Consider the following 21,091-nt stretch of genomic DNA (forward strand, 5'->3'; position numbering starts at 1 on the left):
TCCCAATCAAAGTACCTATGAAGTAGGTATCATCTTTTAAAATTCACCGCAATTTTATTTAATCCGTTGATACTTTTGCTGCATTTAAGTGCAATGGACAAACTTAGCTGACAGCTTAAAATAATCGTCAGCAAAAGTCTAAAATCACAGTAGGCTTTAATAATTCTATCACAGTCTTTAGTGCCCATGTCCTAAACCTAATGATTACTTTTAACATAGACGAGGGATAAACTTGAAAATGAGTACGAAATATTGTGGACCCAAAATGTACAGTTGAAATAGATTTGTAGTAGGTAGCTGCCGTAGCTGGATTGTATAAGAACTAGAACTGACGCTTTGGCTTGTTAGCTGTAAGTTACAAATGTATATTTAAATAAATAAACAAATAAATAACGGAAAGAAATAACCCATTAAAACATTACATGTAAAAAGATGCAAGTCTCGCAATGCAATTATTCTACTACAAAAAAGTTTTGAGATGTAATGTGAAGCCAAGTCGGTTATTTTAGTCAGTGCCAGGGGTTGTTAAAACCGTATCAATAAGATACGTTTAATTTTTAATACGTATACCTAATGACTTGGCCATGCTACGCAAAGTCACGTGACCATTTCCGTACATTAGGTACTTATTTGTGTTTCGATTGGTGTTTTGTATCAACGATCGACATATTGGCTAGCTCCCTGGTCACCGCGTAATGCACGGGGCTATACATTACAACTCCAACTATTCCAGCAGCTTTCCACTTTTCAACACTTTCGCATCTTACTTTAATCCTTTGTCCATGTTCATATTGTTTATAATTTATAATATAACGATATACCCAGTGCCAATGAACGTAGGTACAACAGATGATAACAGACTACCTAAAAAAGAACCAATTTAATAACAAATCTAAAAATATATTCTAATTATTTTGTTTTTTCCTAGACTCTTCATTTACTTTTATTGAATTCTTCGCACACAATAACTTCGTTAGCAGTTGCAAGTCTTAAAAAGTAAACACCGCCTGTAGTAAATTTAACTAAGTCGAACCTAACTAAACCATCAGGCGTTGATAATAACGAATGGGTCCCGCTGTAGCTTGGCATTGACGGACAACGGGGTCGAACATAATGAGGAAAAATACGTACTACACATTTAGGAATACAAGTCCATGACACATTGACGGCCGGCAGGCCCTTATTTAGGTATAAATAGTGTTCTAAGTCTAAGTAAAGCACATATTAGCACGACAGCCGACAAGCACCAATGCTTATTTGATCTGCAAATCTACACGTCAGTTTAAACACGTATTCAAGACACACTTGGGATCACTTGGTTCTTCAATCACTTTTTCGCATTTATATTTCAAGCCTTGAATCCGTCATTATAGACTCCTGTAGAATCTCTGATGTACTTTCGCGATATGACGTCACGTAGCGAAGCAATCCCAACAGTAAGGATATGCATCAGCGCCAGGAACAGTGCAGTCAACGTGACCACTACCATCGTCTGGTTCGGCTTCGACCAGTCGATCACAGGGTAAATAAAAGGGTTACCCCATCTGAAAAACGATAAACATAAAAATCACTAATAGAATTTAAAAAAAAATCAATTTGTGACTTTGCTTTTTGTTCAAACCTTAAAACTATTAATGAATATTAAAAATATCAGTCAAATGCAATACTCGTAACTCAAGTTTCTGTTTAACACTTATCTATTGCAATAGTCATCTTCGCTTAATAATAGTACATTGACCTTGTGTACTACGTTCATAATGGACGAAAAGACATTGAATGCGCCGAACATTATTAATTCGGACCTGCAGTCTAGGGTCATTGGCAACTACATTATTCGTTTTGGACAATTGTAAATTACTGTAGATAGAAGCATGTACTCGTGCCTTCAAAAGTAAATTAAATATATAGCAAAAACTATATACTATATGTATTGTCTTCAGAATGTCTCAATATCATTATGTTGATTTAGTATACCTATTATATGTAACTGATTTTTAATTCGTTCTAACTAATTTCGTACAGATAAGTTTGACAATTTTGTGGAAAATGCCACTTAAATAACTGGAAAATCTACTTTTCTATTTCTACAAGTAGGTGTATGACGGTCATTAACATTATGATGCATAAATGAGCATGATTGTGTGAATGCAAAATTATAAACATTTACATGACAAAACCTTCCCATGCACTATCGTTGCGAAACGTTCGTAAACGGTTCTAGCACCTTATCGCCAAGGAGGTCCTCTGATTTAAGTATTCGTTCTTAAACAACACCAAGGTTTATTTTGATAGTCCACTATTAGTTTTACGCATGATTAAGCGGTACCAACTTCATCGTTCAATCATTATCATCAGCTGATCGCCGTGATTATTGGACGTTTTTTTTTTTGTTGTCCCCTACACTTTTTTTTTCAAATTTGGGATTTTTAATGTTATTTCTACTCAGCTCTTTCTATCCTAATAGGAGAAAAAAAGTGTCCCAAAATTTCCATACATTTTTCGATCTTTCCATTCCGCGACCGCCATACAAAGTCTATGCAAAATGGTGACGTAATGGAAATAAAAACCTTAGGAGAAAGAGCTCGTGATTCTGAGTAGAAATAACATAAAAAATCCCAAATTTGAAAAAAAAAGCGTAGGGGACAACAAAAAAAACGCCCTATTACTTATTATGAATAAACTCTAAGAACTAGATAGCCTGCAGCCCTCAAAATACAATAAATTGGTATTACTTTTCAATCGAGTCTATCACGAATTAATTATGTTTACCTTTTCCGACTTTTCGAAGCGGGTTTCACTTAAAATAATAATATCTGGGAGACCAAGCTTTGCTCGGAAAACATATAAAAACTCAAAAATGCGCGTCTTCCCAGAGATAAGACCTAGGTCTGGTCTGGATTGATTTTTCGCCCCCGAAAACCCCTAAATAAAATTTCATGCCATAGTAAATTCCTTAGTAAATTTCATTGAAACCGTTAGAGCCGTTACCGAGATCCTCGAAATATATAAATAAATAAACAAGAATTGCTCGTTTAAAGGTATTAGATATGATTTAGTACGATGAGGGTGGATCAAAGTGTTGTTATTCTGTCCCATCACCCAGGGGACAATAATAGCTCAGTTATTCAGTTTATTAGAAGAAATTGTATACCAAGGTGTACTAATAAATATGCTTAGTTAATGGCCCATTATGGAAAGGACTATGAAAATAACCACGAATAAATCCATATAATGCACGTTTTGTTAATTTCAAAAGTGACTCAGGAGCACGTACCCATGTCAACGCGTGAAAAAGTTTATATAGGTATTCACCCGTGTTCCTAACGCGAAAGTTTTCAATTTCCAATTTCAAATCTATTTTCCTACTTATTTTAAATGTTAAATTGCTATGAATTGCTATACTTACGGGTCCAGGCCACCAGCCGCATAATATCCAACAGAAAACAGCAGATAGGCCAGCGCGAAATAAAGTGGCTGCATAATGTGCACCAGCCGCGAGGGGTGCGCCGACGCAACCAGCTCCACAAGCATCACCAGCGAGTTGACGCCGTGGAGCATCACATCCAGCACTGGGTTTGGGGCGTAGTTCACCATTCTTCCGGCTGTGGACACCATAGGTACAGTTAGTAGGTGACTGTTTATATAAACAGCTCATAAGACCACCTATCTAATAAAATGGAATCCAACGGACTTGGAAAGTATTTGAATCTTGATAAAAAAAATTACGAAATTTTGGAGTAATATGACAATTAAGAAGTATTTATTAGAACTTTAAGTTAATAAATACAAGGCTTTAATAACAATTTGTCGATAGAACAGTGCTCGTTCATAAAAAGTGCGTGATTACAAAGTAATAAAGGAAAGTTGGTTTGTTTACATGATTTTCCGTTGGTATTTTTATTCTACTGAAGAAGGAGGTTCTGTATTCGGTTGTGGCTTTTTTTTTATTGAATCATGTCTTTGTGTTATCTGTATCTTGTCTTTGACATAAAAAACCAATGAATCATAATTTAATAAAACAAAGAAAGAAAACAATGTTCATAAACATTTTTGTGACCACTATCGACCTTCATTTTTAACCACTAGCCTAAAAGATGAACATGATTTCCCTTTTCTTTCATACATACCTACTTCGTACTACAGATACGTATTTATTTACTCGTAATAAAGAGTTTTTAAATATAAAGTAAAATATTGGTTATACAGATAGGTATTCTTACATGTTTTTAGAACGCCCCAGTAGAATATAGTGATGAGAAAAGCGACAGGAATGGTTATGTTGTACAGGACCCAGTAAGTCTTGACATACCACGGTAGACCAAACGTTGCATCTGGAATTTAAAAACTCACGGTGACTACTTCAGTTAATGATACGGTCAGGTGGGGCATAGAGAAAAAAATACATAGAGTGCTCACTCCATACATCAGTTTTAGTACCAAAAAGACTATTAGCATCTAGCATCGAGTAACGGAACTATCAGTACTGCTACTTGACAATAGATGTCGCCACCGACCGGAAAGTCTTATGCTGTTGAGATAAGACTTTCCGGTCGGTGCTACATCTATTGTCAAGTAGCAGTACTGATAGTTCCGCTACTCGATGCTAGATGTAGATACTGAAATTAATAGTCTGAACTGATGTATGGAGTGAGCACTCTATGTATTTTTTTCTCTATGGGTGGGGTAAGAGGAACAATTGAATACCTACGAATACTAAAATCGAATTACCATGTCAGCATTTCATAACGAGTTGAATCTAGCACACGTCACAGCACAGTTAAGACTGTCAGACTGTCACAACCGTGACATTCGTGACATTTGTATCTACACAAAGGTCTTTATGTCAGTTAGATTAATCGTACTCGTATATGGCAAGGGAAGACCCAAATAGTCGAGGAGAGCTCGTGCATGTGGCTCAAGGCCTAGTATTTTCAACACTTACCGAGCATTTACCCTCGCTTATAAGCGAGGGTTTGAACCGAGAGAACCAGTATAACTGTACTCCCTTATTATTATATGTAATCGGGGATCAATCTTATTACGGTTAAATATCTGTTGCATGCTTATTTAATGTCTGTAGGCTATATGAATAAGAGCCAAGGGCGCAAGACGCGGGACGTGCTCGACTCCTGCGTCGAGATCCTTACTACAGATTAGATATTATGTTTATCTATGCATATCAGATACGTCACTATTATAAAAGATTTTATTTATGTGTGTCGTAAAAGCCACAATTCAAGATAATAAAAAATTCCACAGGTCTTACTAATACAAACGAGTCTTTTATAGCAGTTGAAATACTCTGTAATGTGGAATTTGTATGAATATTGTACAAAATTGTATCTGACGTGTACCTGTATTGTACCAATAAAGATTATCTTATCTTATCTTATCTAGCATTCACTTACGATAACGATAATAAGCCTTACATAGGTAATGACTATTTTATTCTTTTTTTTTCTGAATACTTATCATTAAAGAATAAAGAATATTTAATTTATTATTTAATACTTTTTGTAATTTGCGTTAACGCATATGAAAATTCCGACGAATGTTAACTAAAAAAAATGTTCTTTACGGGTCAGACGCGCCCGTCCAATGCAAAGTGTTGGATCGTGAGCGTGGTGTATCTCGTAAGTACTATTGATCTGTGACCTTACATCATAAGAATATATTATGGCTGTGCGTAAACAATAAACAAACATACCGCAGATTGATATCTGGTGGTTTTTATGGTGTTTGTAAAGCGTTTTGCGAATTACATAAAGTATTTTGTTATCTGGGTGATTCATGTATTGTTTCAATGCCAGAATTCGAGATTTTGACAGCATACTGATAGGTATTTTACACTTTTATTAATATTACATAAGATACAATTGGCAACCCCTGAATTTTGTGGACGATATCAATCGATTCTGCTTCCAATGAAGTATAATAATATATAAGGTTTATTAGAGATAAAAAAACCTTCAAACTACTTATTTAAAGACTATATTATAATTTATTATGTCCAATACACAAACAATATAATCAAGGCTTATCAGACTCAAGCTATAAAAATGAAAATTATCATTGATTAATGGTAGAATTAGAAATTAACATTAGGTACTATTAGTATTGTTAGCACATGATTAGGTTCCTACTGGTTTACTGAGCTGGTTTAAATAGATTTAATTTAATGAATGCGTGGTGCATGTCATAACGAGAAATTACAAATTATATACAAGCCTCTGCCCGCGACTTTTCGCGGCTAAGATGTTAAAAATTTTCACCATTTAGTTTTCAAAATATATGTTCAAAATTTCGAGGTGTGTGCTTTGTATGTAATTATGTATATACCTAATGAAACTAATATGTATATGGATGTAAGTACAAATATTTTTGTCAATATTTATTGGTAATTAGATAGGTACAGAAACATATAACATATAATACCCTAAATTTTTATATTTACCTAGTTATAAGTTTGTAAATTTCTGTACCTATCTAATTACCAATAAAATGTAAGTACAATTGTATGTATGTACATAAAAAAATGGCAGCATGCATGATAGCTGTAAGTATGCGTACCATTTAATTTCCTTCGTACCAACTTTGGTAAATCGATATCTTTACAAAATAAGTAAAATAGCGTACCAATAAGATAGTTAAAATAAGCATACGCCGAAACGGTGACGGATAAACCCGTAGCAAGGACAACTAAGAAGAAGGCCCAGTGCGTCACATAGAAGATAGAAGAACCAAAAGCCGATGCTGCCCAATGTGAATGACATTGTAGTGACCAATACAGCCAAGGAAAAGAGGAAGAGGAAACAGCGAAGAAAGAGCAGCGGCAACGCTGACCGACGGTCTTGCCAGCAGCTCACGTAGAAACCAGTAGGCGACGTGTGACCTAAACCAAACATTCGCCAATGACATTGACTTGTCAAACATTTGGTGCTCATTGTCACGAATCACACTTTTGATGTTTGCGATTGAAACTGTCACGTAACTCGTAATATTTTAACCACTTGTTTGTGTATGATAACATTGATAACTTATAAGTTATAACTTAACTAAATAAGGATTCTAACCGAATTTTTAGTCATATTTTTAGAGAACGATTTTTTTGATCTACAGATATAGCACAATCGAAGTTTTTTTAACACTGAGCCCCCGATTTTTGCCCCTTACACACATGAATGGTTAAGCTTCGCGGCGGACGATCGAAGAGATTAATACAGGTTTAATCTCAATTTTTTAGAATACATGACTGATTGTCGGTACAATCAGTGTCGTACTAAACACACAAAAATGGTCAGGTGCAGTGAAGCATGAACCAATTTCGATCTGCAACATTCCTTTATTACTTTTGTTACAGCGGCTTGTTTAACAAGGTCTTGCGATAATGTGGACGTCTCTTTAGGTAATTGGCTTAAAAAATATTGCATTTGGTTTATTTTTGCTGTCCCACGGCTAAAACTCGAAGTCCATAGGACTTAAATAAAACGATCTTTATAAAAATACAAAGCTATGATTTTTTTTGTTGGGCTACGGCGCCACAGGGACACGCGAAAAAGCGGCAAATTTCGCCGGTTTTGGACCTTCAAATGCAATTTTGTCAGAAGCAAATAGTATTTAAGGTACAATTGTACATTATTTTTAAAGTTTATAATACACTGAATGAAAATATATACATACCCAGTCTTTAAGTCCTATGGACTTCGAGTTTTAGCCGTGGGACAGCAAAAAATGCCTATTTGAAAATTGACCCTTCTACTATTTAAAATTTTAATTTTAATGTCATTATTTTGTACCAGATAACTTATAGTGAAAAGTTAGATAAACGGTATAAAATGTCCTTCAAATATAAATAGATGCAACGGATACCGTTAAAGGGCTAAATCGGACAGTTGTTCGATTAAAATACTGGTTGACTTTGGTCATAAAACTAAGCAGGGAATTCGTTTTGCAATCCTTCTGGGGGCCAATCGAAACGAATCCTTAAGAGCCCATGAACGTGCACACTAGCGCCACTGCTAAATAATCGTGATTATTTAAATTTAATGAAATATATTTAAAAATATAAAAATATGGTCAATGGTCAATGCAATTAACGTTCGGCAAATACTGGCGACAGGTATATAATATTTTTTTTTCTACTCTCGTACTTTTATTTGTCATTTATAGGGTCGTGCACACACCTTTAAAACCCTACCTTATATGTAGTTGTCAAGATAAGTCTTTAGTCTATTCCCCAAAAAAGAATTTGCGCATACACGCAGTATCTTTTTGGCGATTTTACGATACTTCGTGTAATGACCACTTAAAAAATATTGATTAAAATACAGTGTTGCCAACCTTATTTTAAATGTCATCTCTGACAAATAAGTGAACCATAGACATGTTTTTTTTTTTATTTCATTCATTCATTCTTTTCCCGCCCGTACCCTCCATTTTTGCTACTTCTTGAATTGAAAAGATTAGTTAAATTTTCAATTTTATTTCAAAGTAAGTGCTTGGTCGTATAAAAAGTATTGTATGCAACGTTGTTTAACTGAGTCAAAAATACTCGTGGCGTCTTTATTAACAATTTTCGGCTTCGCCTCAAATTGTTACGCACGCCACTCGCCTTTTTTGACCTCTCTTTTAAACAACGGTTGCATAAAATACTATTCGCATTCTATTTGCATCTTTCCTCGCTATTGTTATTGATGACGGCGTCATTATAATATAAGCATCAGAAAAGCGAGGTTTCAGATTTTTTTTAATACAATGTGACTTTAGTTTAACACCATAACGCAGCCCTACCACTTAACTCTGAGTACTGTTTTATAATTGTAACCGACTTCAACGACGAAGAGAGGCCTATCCTCAGCAGTGGGCACAGTGGGCGACCGAAGTTTTATTTTTGTACGTTTTTTACCTCAGACGTCAAACATATCAGTTGCTAACGCATAAATATACATAAATTACATAATTTTATTTCACCTTTATTCAAGTCGGTTTTTTTAAGGTTGATTTTATTTATTGAGTGAAGCTCAGTCAGCTACTCAATTTAATTATATCATTTTATTTTTAGTATACTGAAAAGAAATCAGTGACAAGCAGGAAAACTAACAACCATGAAGTACAAAGTTAATTATGGAAGTCATTACAGTCGTTTCCTATGGTAAGGCTTGTGTCACAGTAATATGTAAAGGTCAAACTGCAATACTAATGTAATGTGACGTGTTGTATTGATGATTGAAGAAAGCCTGTATAGAGATTACCATTTTTTATTATTTACTAATCTTTACCTTAACTTAGGTTGGTATGTTAACTATAGTATGTTAGAGTACTTACTCACTTGAAGTGCTTGCCGACCCTGTGCTTCTGTACTGGTATTTACTTAAATGGCGACGAATGGTTTTAATTAGAAAATACTGGCTGTGTTTGACCTACAATACTAGGTATTTATTTCCTTCCTGTCATAAAAGTTTAATAATAGTTTACAAAAAACTGAAGACCTGTGCCTTTCGTAAGGCCCGTATCTTTACCGAATTAGGTATTTCATAGATTTATTTCTACATTAATATTGCACAAACACATGAATGTGTACCTATACCTTAATTAATTGTCCCGTTTTATGCACATTTTTCAAAACATTTTTCTGTGAACCATTAAAGCTAAGAAAGGACATACGTTAAAAATGTATTATGTACACCTACATACCTATGCGTAAATATTAGTATTTATAACTTCTCCTTGTGATTTTGTGTGTTTTGTGAAATCACCTTTACATTGAATAATTCGAGGTTGAGTGGCTAAGTAAAGAACTGTCGCATGACTTACGTAAATTTACGTATCGTTTACGTATGCAGTATTTAAATACATCTTAGTTCACATATATTGAATTTATGGATTTCAAGGTTATATATATTGGCATAATACGAATTTGACTATTGGTAGAAATGTACCAAATAATATTTTTCACAGACATACTTTAATTTCATGCTACACAATTAATCTTATTACTAACCTTTAAAAATACCTTTAAAAACGAGCAATTCTTGCATATTTATTTATTTATATATATGGATCTCGGAAACGGCTCTAATGATTTCGATGAAATTTGGTATACGGGGGTTTTCGGGGGCGAAAAATCGATCTAGCTAGGTCTTATCTCTGGGAAAACGCTAATTTTTGAGATTTTATATGTTTTCCGAGCAAAGCTCGGTCTCCCAGATATTTTTTACCTTTAAACGAACAATTCTTGTATATTTATTTATTTATATATACCTGTATATATTTTGGGGATCCCGGAAAGGGCTCTAACGATTTCGATGAAATTTGCTACATGGGGGTTTTCGGGAGCGAAAAATCGATCTAGCTAGATCTTTTTTTAAAAGGTATATTTTTATTAAAAATAAACTAAGTACTAAAACAAATAATAAAAAGCCTTAAAATAAAAATTACAAACTAAAATTAAAAACTAGAATTAAAAACTAAGCTTAAAAACTAAGCATAAAAATAAAAATAAAGCTAGATCTTATCTCTGGGGAAACGCGCATTTTTGAGTTTTTGTATGTTTTCCGAGCAAAGCAATTTTTTTAAGACTAAGTACCTGCTTCGCATTGTTTTTTAGTATGTTTACGTTAGTAATGTTTTATTTCTTATTTTATAAGTTTAAGGGTCCACTGAAAATCAGCGTCGTTGCACTAAGTGCTCCGACACATGCTGAGTGGTATCCTCTTTGGGACAACCAATTGCATAACTATGTAACATGTTTATTATCTATTAATTTTAAGATGTGTTGTTTCAAATAAATTATTTTCATTTCATTTAATTTCAAAGCTCGGTCGCCCTTGACTTGACTAAACTTGACCTTGACCTTTGGACCCGGCATGGCTCAGAACGGGTTTTAGTTGCTTAAGTTTTGTACGTAGAATTTAGACAAAGAAATAAATATAAATAAAGAAAAACAAAGATAACCAACTCATTCATAAATATGTTAATTATTTTTTTCTACTCGTCGACTGCAATGCTTGAATTAAGACTTCGTATACCAAAGTGAAATCGCATACTTTTTTCACTATGGGACCCCAACTCAACTATAATATTCATTTCGATACAGTTTAGTCAACTATAATGAAATTGACCAATCGAAAGCGCGGAGCAAGTACCAGGGCCTCATGAGTTACGAGAAGGTGTCGTTGACCAACCGGCCGGGGGCGCGGGGCGCGGGGTCGGGTCGCGTCTTAGCTGTATACTTTTGGTTTTTTTACCTACATATATGATTCTTCTACTAGTTTTAAGTATTTTTTTTGTTGACTCGTAGAAAAAGTATTGTATACAATAGTGATATAATCAAGCTTTTCAATCTCGTACCTTACTTAGGCAACTCAGCAGAAGCTTCGTTGCCTAAACACGGTAGGTACTCGACTGAAAAGCTCTCCATTATATCACGATTGTATAAAATACTATTATATGCTTAATTAATCTTAATTTGAACGTTAACCTTTCATCAGAATACATTTTCGAAATATACTGTTACAATGCATACTACAAAGACAATCGATCAAGCGGTAGGAATCTAAAGTGAATAATTAGTGGAGCGCTTGATCGGTCGCGTCTATTTGTATGACAAAGAATGCCACTGTAGCCAAATGCGTGCCGATGCTGCGCACGTGACTAACACGAGTACTAACACATCACGTATCGACTACGAACTAAAGAATTAGAAGAACCTTTTTATATAGTTGACATTGGTGACAAAAAACGTCGGCTTAAAAACAATCTGACTAAACTTGGACTTATTCAAGACATTTAAATATATGGGAGACGCAGCTTTACTCGGAAAACATAAAAACTCAAACATCACATTTTCCCAGAGATAAGATCTGGCCAGATCGATTTTTTCGCCTCTGGAAACCCCCATATAGCAAATTTCATCAAAATCGTTGGAGCCGTTTCCGAGATCCCCGAAATATACATTATACAAGAATTTCTCCTTTAAAGGTATAAGATTAATATACCTAATAATGAAACAATGCCTTCTCTAAGGTTACCAATCAACTTGATCTTAGGATGCCATCATAACTTATATTCATTTTTATTTATGATGTTACCGTAAAAATTCATATTTCACTAAAATGGGTTAACCCTAATAGTTTATACAATGTTTCCGAAACGCCTAGGTGAAAACTTTGATTTTTCAATCAAAACAATTTTTTGCAAAGTTCCTTCGTAAAAACTAGTGTTGACTTATCTCCAAAACTTCTATAGGTTTTTTAAACGGTTATCCGATTGAAAATATGGACATGTATTTCAATTTATAAATTCACATTAAGTTTTTTTAACTCTCTGCAATTAGATACATAAAGCTTCGACACTCTATCAAGATTTATTATTCCGCATAAAAGATAACAACAATTTTCAAGGCATGCTAACTATTTTCCCATCCTATTCTATCTACACTACACTATCCTATTCACACATATGCAGTTTTCAATGGCAACAATTTTATTACTCATCTAAGATATATATTCTTATTCTACTATTGAACTAAGAAAAGATCGAAAGTTACTACACGTCAGAACAATTAACATAATTATTACACTACTCGCATTGTGATGTGTCGTAAAATATGCAAACTGTAATTACCTACTCTTATCGCATAACTACATTGTAAACATTCCATTAAAGATGTCATAATATGTTTTTCACCTCAGCAGCTCGAACAAGGGTACTTTGATTCTTAAAAACAGTGAGCAAAATGCGATTTTGCTCACTGAGACAAAATGACATTCAACTGACCTTTATAGTCAAATGTCATTTCAACATGCGGGGTCTAATAAAAGTTCGAAATACTTGGGTTCTATTATCTCTGTCCCTTTCACACTGTCACAAAAAGAAACAGACAAAAAAAGTTAAAACGACATTCAACAGTATATTCACGGTTTATAATAGACCCCCGAAAAACTTCAGACCGCATCGTTCCAAACCACGTACGAGTATGAATTCTTAATAATTAATAAATAAAAATAAAGTTTAAGATTTCATAAAAACTGATAAAATACTATATTTTAGGTATTTTATTGTACAATTAAAATAACGAACTCAAAAAATACACAGATCATCACGCAAAATTAATTATTTTACTTTTAAGAATTTCTACCATAGTTGACAAATAGTACGTATCCGCAATTCGGACCGTATCTTACAAAGATTTTTTTTGTTGTCAAAGTTGGCGATTGAAGTGTCAGTTAATGTTTGTTATTTCTATATTATTTTACTGGAATTTATTATTACGTTTTGTTTTTGTGTTCCATTGCGGTAATTAAACTTAATTGTTTGTATATCTTAAGAAAACATGAGTGCAGGTATTAAGTGATGAAGAAGGATTACATTTTTCAAGTTGTCTAATAGGTATGTTCTCACTGCGCTGAGGTGAAAAATGTTGTGTACTACACGAGATCAAAGTTATTTACATCTCGTGCGCTTTTGAGTCCCTTACTACGCTCAAGATTATAGAATCTTTCGCTTGCACGGGACTCAAAATAAGTACTCGAAGAAATATCAAACTTTGATCACTTGTTGTACAAATAACTATTGTTAGCACAGTCATAAGTAAGTTGTAAGTAAATTTTGAAGGGTGAGAGAAAAAATGGTACTTACACTTATACTTTTCTGTACATTTTGCGCAATGGTTTTCCCAATTGTCCGGTTTGATTGCGTTTTATTGTAAATCAACAATGGTTTTTAGAAATTTACTAGTTCCTTTAATTCAACCAAGTTTGATAATTCTCAACTGCACTGACATCGAAATACCTGTCGTTACAAAATTCCATAAAGCTCCAATCTTAATACTACTTACATAATTTCAAGACAAACGCTCGATCTTATGATATTGCAAATCACCTTGCGGTTCCTATGATACTATTGATCTAGTTTGATCAAGGTTTTATTTAATTCTTAGGTATACCATAAAACTTGTTTTAAAGTAGTAGTGTAGTTTTATTCAATGTGTATTTCCATTTAATTTATTTGAGGAACTATTTATATAGGTAATATTATATTTTAGTCAATCTTATTATGATCTAAAAATGCGCTACGATTTTTTTAAATCTCTGCTACCTTATGTATAACTTTGAAAACTCACCAGGCAATGTTTCACAATGCTTCATCATCGTAACTGCGACTCCGAACAAAGACTCCACCAAAATCAGTATCAGCCCCCAATGTGTCATGTACAGGAAGAACATCTCCGGCGGTCCCCAGAAGCCGGCGCCCGACCAGCCGATGACTGCCAAAGCCCAGAGCAGGATCGGCAGCCTCCAAAACAGGGGGGACACTCGCCCTCGCCATGACCTCGCGAAGAGTTCCGAAGGCTCATCGCCTTTCCGAAGATGCCCGATGCAGCAGGACGCATTATGTCTCCACGTCCATTGAGTCATTGTGTTCTACTGTATGTTTCTTGACTACAGTTATGTATTACTGTCTTTCTTAGAGTAACCTTGTTGTTCTGTGAACAAAACAGTAATTGGTTAGATAAAGAAGTGAATGACTTAGTCAAAACAGTTGTATAACCGTGAATACTGAATTAGCGAGTCAAAGTTAACCTCGCGTGTATCGATCAAATGTTAACGTGTTACGTTGATTAGCGTTAATTGATAATATCTGGGTGACCGAGCTTCGCTCGGAAAACATATAACTCAGAAATGCGCGTTTTCCCAGAGGTAAGACCTAGCTAGATCGATTTTTTGCCTCCGAAGACCCCTATATACCAAATTTCATCGAAATCGTTAGAGCCGTTTCCGAGATCCCCGAAATATATATATATAAATAAATAAATAAACAAGAATTGCTCGTTTAAAGGTATTAGATTAGATAGATATTATTTTTAGATGCCTACTGCCTCTTATGATACTAAATAAAATAAAATAAACCCACCACGGGTTTGTCGCGGATTAGATTTCCTTTTTCTTATTTACATATTAAGTAGTATATTTATTTTAATAAATTTTTAAGCTATATTTAATACCCTACACCCTAATCGATAAATTGTCAATTCGAATATTTTAGAAAGAAACGGATGAGTGGGACTGAAATGGATTGAAGTAATATATTAGGTATTATATATCCTTATGCAACATTCAGTGAGCGTTGTTTATTTTCATGACGCCATTACGAGTTTTCGATGGTTATGACAGGCCATACGTACAACGCATGACGTACAAGTCAAGGCCAAGGCTTCGTTACGTACATAACTGTTGGTGACCAAATATTGGCAGCATGTTCTCAAATAGAGGACGAAACTTTATAGGTAATCTACCTGCTTATATCGGGTGGTGAGTTTTATTTTATATCGGTTATATTTTATTTTAAAATCGAAAACAAATTGTATGATTAAATGTAAATTTATGGAAACAATTAAATAGGTATTAGTAAACTGCGGTATAGTTAGTTAACAGCATGCCAATTAAATTATCAATTACAATTAATTATAGCAGATCTCTCTTTCATACTGTACACGCCATTCGAAGCATAGTTTTACTTCAATGTGATAACGTGTTACTTGGCTATATGTACATATATATGCATAGGAGTATAGTGCAGTTAAATATAAACATTTTTTTGTAGAGTCTTGCGGAAAGAGAAGAGTCGTGGAATGTATGGGGCCCAATACATACCACGACTCTTCTCTTTCCCGAACAGACCAGACTGTATCACAAAGGGCAGTAGGTAGGTAATTGAGACCCACTACGTGAAACATAAATCATTATTTTAGTATTTTTTCTTACTATAGTTGGTCTCTATAGATTTTATTCCTTAGCAGTAGGAACACTTATGATCGGATACGAATTTAAACGTTTTTATTTGTAAAATAACCAGTACCTAATCGTATTTAATAATCTAATTTCCATTATTCGCAGCCTTGGAGGATATAATCAAACGGAGACGCCATGTCTGTAATTTTCTGTACAAAACAGTCTGCCGATTTTTGCGGGGGAGGGGAACGTCAAATGTATGCGTAACGTAAAAATAGCCATGTCAGATAAACGTCAGTCCATACATTGTGTATGACCGTTGGCCGCCTATTTTCGACAGAGGGGAAAGCCTGTTAATGGCTACTCCGTTTAGTTGTATCCTCCAAGTTCGCAGCTGTCACTGGCCTCACCTTGTAGGTATAGGTAGTCTAATAATCTTTACTTGATTGTAAATATGGGCTGTATTCGGATTTTGAACTAGATATCTATTAGACATCATCAAGATAATGTCAGTGTCAAACAAGTGGCAAACTTGACGTTTTTGTTTGAAGAAACGTCACTTTTGACACAGATATATTTTGGTGATGTCTAATAGATATCTAATATTTGACGTATCTTAGAGTTCGAATATGGCTGCATGTATTTCATAAATCACGTGTTGCAGTTAAGCCATTGTTTTCCATAAACAAAGTATGTTTTGCCACTAGGTACTCAGATTTCTGACACTATGCCGGTTTTTAGGGTTCCGTAGCCAAATGGCAAAAAACGGAACCCTTATAGATTCGTCATGTCTGTCTGTCTGTCTGTCTGTCTGTCCGTCTGTCCGTCTGTCCGTCTGTCCGTCTGTCCGTCTGTCTGTCCGTCCGTATGTCACAGCCACTTTTCTCCGAAACTATAAGAACTATACTGTTGAAACTTGGTAAGTAGATGTATTCTGTGAACCGCATTAAGATTTTCACACAAAAATAGAAAAAAAACAATACATTTTTGGGGTTCCCCATACTTCGAACTGAAACTCAAAAAAATTTTTTTCATCAAACCCATACGTGTGGGGTATCTATGGATAGGTCTTCAAAAATGATATTGAGGTTTCTAATATCATTTTTTTCTAAACTGAATAGTTTGCGCGAGAGACACTTCCAAAGTGGTAAAATGTGTGTCCCCCCCCCCCCGTAACTTCTAAAATAAGAGAATGATAAAACTAAAAAAAATATATGATGTACATTACCATGTAAACTTCCACCGAAAATTGGTTTGAACGAGATCTAGTAAGTAGTTTTTTTTATACGTCTTAAATCGCCTAAATACGGAACCCTTCATGGGCGAGTCCGACTCGCACTTGGCCGCTTTTTTTTTGTTTCCCACGAGTCTGTCGTAAGCGCCAGTATGTGTAGCGAATAACTCCCGTACTCCAAAACTCGATTATTTGTGTATCTTATCCGTATGATATCAAAGTGTACTATTGAATGAGCTTTTGTAGTTACTATACATATGCGATAGGTAAACGTGATACGACAAACAATAAAAGTTACACAAATCGCACGCGGTCATTAATCGGCCTATTATTAGGGCCGTTGCTAATGCGATGGGCAATTGAAGTGCTATTAATGCTATTATTAATGTACGTGCAATGTCATTGTTGTGGCGATGAGAAAATATGACCAATATGACCATGAGTAGCCCTATGGTGATATTTTAAAATCCAAAAAGGTTAGATTTAGTTTGATATATATGATTACAAACACGACGCCAAAACAGATAAAAGTAAAAGAAAAGAGAAAATGCCTTTTATTATTTTAAAGTTCCTATAAACCTATAATATACCTACTTCCAGTTTCCATTTTAGTCAGTCAAAACATCAATCACGGCCTGATTTTAATTTTCATAAACGTCATAAATTAGATCTCGATACGATATTAATCGAATCTGTCTGTGTCAAAAGTGACGTCTTCAAATAAAAACGCCATTTTTGACACTGACAGATCCGATCACTCGTATCGAGATCAAATTTTTGACGTTTATATATATAAAATTAGAATCAGGCCATCCGTTTATTTATCGGTACATAGATATAATTGCCTCAGTAGAGAATTGTATTACATATACTATACAGTACTCGTACTATACCTCAGAACAAACGTCATTACATTTAGCTTTTAGGCATTTTACATACAGGCCGCAAAGATATTTTCATACCTACATATACTTGTGTACCTACATCAGTCAATGTGTGAATCACCTTACACCACTGCAGGCACGTGTTAGGAAGCATTTTCTATAAATCAATTTTGCATGAGTTGCTACATTCCCTCTAACGCTAGAATACACGACTACGTGCTGAACCTTTAGTGTATCCGAGTGTTTATGGTGAGGTTATTACTTTATAAAAAATACAGATAATTTTATAATCTAACACTTTGCTAACAGGTAACCGCGACGTGATGTTGCACCTCTGAACTCGAAAAAAAAACTAACTAATAAAATATAAATAATCTACCAAAGTCGTAAAAAATAACCTTGGTCATCAATTATCATTCCCGTTTCTCTACCTAGGTAGAGCTAGATTAGCTCTAGAGCCATATTTAGTATTAACCTAAAAAGTGCAATCGCGCTGAGTCCCCGCATCCCCAGAGTATGAAGCCTAAACGGCTTAAGGTGCATACATATGCATGGTCTAATTACATAAATTCATGCTATTTGAAGGTCCTTGTAGAAAACGAAGGGAAACGGCCGGCATCAGACGGTCGCGAGGATGTGCTGAGCGTTTCACATCCGCGCCTTTCAGGGTCCGTTAAATAATACTACTCAATGATAACAGTATTAACAGTAGTTATCATTTGAATAGTCCCTTGCAATTAGGAGGAAGTTACGTTGCTGAATAATTATTCCTCGGTTGAATTGTAAAATTTGAGCGTTAAAATGGGTTGTGGTGAGTTCTACCCTAAATTCTAACTTGTTGGTAAACACGTTATGATGGTTCTTACTTAAATTCTACCTATGTTAGCTACGTTCAGAACGTCGATCAAAAATGGAAGCGTATCTTTTATTGTATGGCTCGACTAGGTTCAGTTCACCTTTACGTGTAAGAAAGAACTAAAAGAAGCCGTAATTCATACAGAAATAAGGCAAGTTCGAACTAATTGACTGACTTATCAGTATGATTGATTGACTAATGGCCTCTGGGGTAGCTAACCTGCTTACTTTGTAAGAGGTCACAAGTTCGATTTCCTTATATTAGGTATAACAAGGCATGTGCATTTTATGTTGTACTGCTACAAATATATGCTCCACCTAACCTAGGCGTTAGCACTAGTTATAGTGCTTAATTTTTTAGGACTCGCACATCGCGAATTTGCTGGCGGTCGTATGTGTAATAATAATAACAACAATATTTAAGTCAAAATATATTTTTAAAAACTGAATAGGTACTAAGTGAGCAATTCTTTGTCATAACCAGGTGTTAGACACAGTAAATGTAGCGATTTTGGTGCAACGTAGTTAAATTCATGGAAAAGTTTTGAAAAATCTAGTAAAATTATCAATTAAGGTTCATAGTAGGTACTGATTAATATCAGTACCACCAGTACCTCTAACATAGAGAAAAAAATACATAGATTGCTCACTCCATACATCAGTTTTAGTACCAAAAAGACTATTAGCATCTAGCATCGAGTAGCGGCACTATCAGTACTGCTACTTGCATGACAATAGATGTAGCACCAACCGGAAAGTCTTATCTCAACAGCATAAGACTTTCCGGTCGGTGCTACATCTATTGTCAAGTAGCAGTACTGATAGTTCCGCTACTCGATCGATGCTAGATGTAGACACTGAAATTAATAGTCTAACTGATGTATGGAGTGAGCACTCTTGTCTTACTATATTTCTCTATGCCTCTAATTAATAATTTTACCTGGCATTACGTATAGAGGTCCCTTAACGCAACTATGCCACCCCTATCCCAATTGAAAACTGCTACACAAGTTATCGGGTCATAACAAACGTAAGAAACAAATACATACCTATTAAATATATTTTAATATTTATTTGTTTCTATTCATAGCACGTTGGCAATCCTAATGTAACCGCATTCGAAGCGATAACGGCCAACTAGCATGAAGTACAGTAGAATCCGCTTATAATGACATCGAAGGGAACTGACAAACACGTAATACTAAGTGGATGTCATATAAAGCATAGTTGTACAACTTCTTATTTTTGTTAAGTTTTCCAAATTAATCTCAAATTCCTTTGTGAGAGATGAGTTTTATTAAACTTGTAACAAATATTAACTTGTCACTGAGAATCAAAACTAAAATACCTTACACGCCACGAACGCACCAAACGACGCAGGGAAAGACGTGGTGACGGCCACGAAAACCAGCAAATGTGTCAGTATAACCGGACATAATTTATGGAAATAGGATTTTAGGTAGTAAGCGGTTTGTCACTATAAGGGAAGTCATCTTATCCGAATTTGTCACAAAGAGTTTTATATGAAAACCAAACTTCACACAGTAATTACGTCATAGTAAGCGGTTGGTCAGTATAAGCGGAGTCATAATAAACGGATTCTACTGTAGTTTAGTACCAGTGAACGCATATAAACCATGGAAGTATTCTGTCCGCTCAATTATGACCCAACGTAAAGTATTCGATTGTAGGCGGTGCTTACAGACTGTTCGATTGGCAACTTCAGTGCGGCCGAGATGACAGTCAGTGACGGATGGCTAAATTGGTTTATAAAAACTACGTTTTTTTGTAATTAAAAATGTCTTCATGTGTCGTGAAGTGGTGTAGAAGTTGTTTTAGTTCATATCAAGGACAGTGGAATCCCTTTTCACTTGTAGTAAACAGATAACTTCAGTAAAATTTGGAATAAACATGACGACATTTTTTCAATACTACCGTGCTAAGCTAAAACGTAACAACTGCATACGACTTTCATAACAACATACGACTTTTTAAATTGCGAGGATAATAGGGATGGTTTTATGCCAAATGAAGTAGACTATTTTATTAACTTATGTTTGGTTTAGGTATTTTCTATATACAGTAGAATCCGCTTATAATGACATTGAAGGGAAGTAACAAACATGTCATACTAAGCGGATGTCATATAAAGCATAGTTAATAAACTTTTTATTTTATTTTTTCCGAATTAATCTCAAACTATTTTGTGAGAGATGAGTTTTATTAACCTTATACCAATTATCAACTTTCACCGAGAGTAAAAACTAAAACAATTTAAACGCCACAGACAATTCATGAGATAACCCGTGAGATAATCATACCCGGTCTCCTATATGTAGATACATTTTTTTCTATCACGCTTTCACTGAATTAATTTAACAAATACA

At 34.7% G+C, this 21,091-nt stretch overlaps 1 protein-coding gene across 1 annotated transcript; it reads right to left on the reverse strand.

The window, feature by feature from the left end:
- Positions 1 to 1,008: 1,008 nt before the first annotated feature.
- On the reverse strand, positions 1,009 to 14,472 carry LOC134647583 (protein rolling stone-like). The gene is made up of 4 exons (XM_063501939.1): positions 14,123 to 14,472; positions 4,221 to 4,331; positions 3,407 to 3,602; positions 1,009 to 1,544 (listed from the first exon to the last, which is right to left on the reverse strand). Exons 1-4 carry the CDS (start codon positions 14,415 to 14,417, stop codon positions 1,349 to 1,351), a joined length of 798 nt encoding a protein of 265 aa, XP_063358009.1. The 5' UTR covers positions 14,418 to 14,472; the 3' UTR covers positions 1,009 to 1,348.
- Positions 14,473 to 21,091: the final 6,619 nt, after the last annotated feature.

Source organism: Cydia amplana, chromosome 4 (assembly GCF_948474715.1).
Source record: "Cydia amplana chromosome 4, ilCydAmpl1.1, whole genome shotgun sequence".
Classification (NCBI taxonomy): Eukaryota; Metazoa; Arthropoda; class Insecta; order Lepidoptera; family Tortricidae; genus Cydia; species Cydia amplana.

Coding starts and splice junctions, on each gene's coding strand:
- LOC134647583 (XM_063501939.1), bottom strand. CDS start 14,417: ATGACTCAATGGACGTGGAGACATAATGCGTCCTGCTGCATCGGGCAT. Junction 3,603..4,220: donor CTGGGGCGTTCTAAAAACAT/GTAAGAATACCT, acceptor TGGTGTCCACAG/CCGGAAGAATGGTGAACTAC. Junction 1,545..3,406: donor GCGGCTGGTGGCCTGGACCC/GTAAGTATAGCA, acceptor ATCGTTTTTCAG/ATGGGGTAACCCTTTTATTT.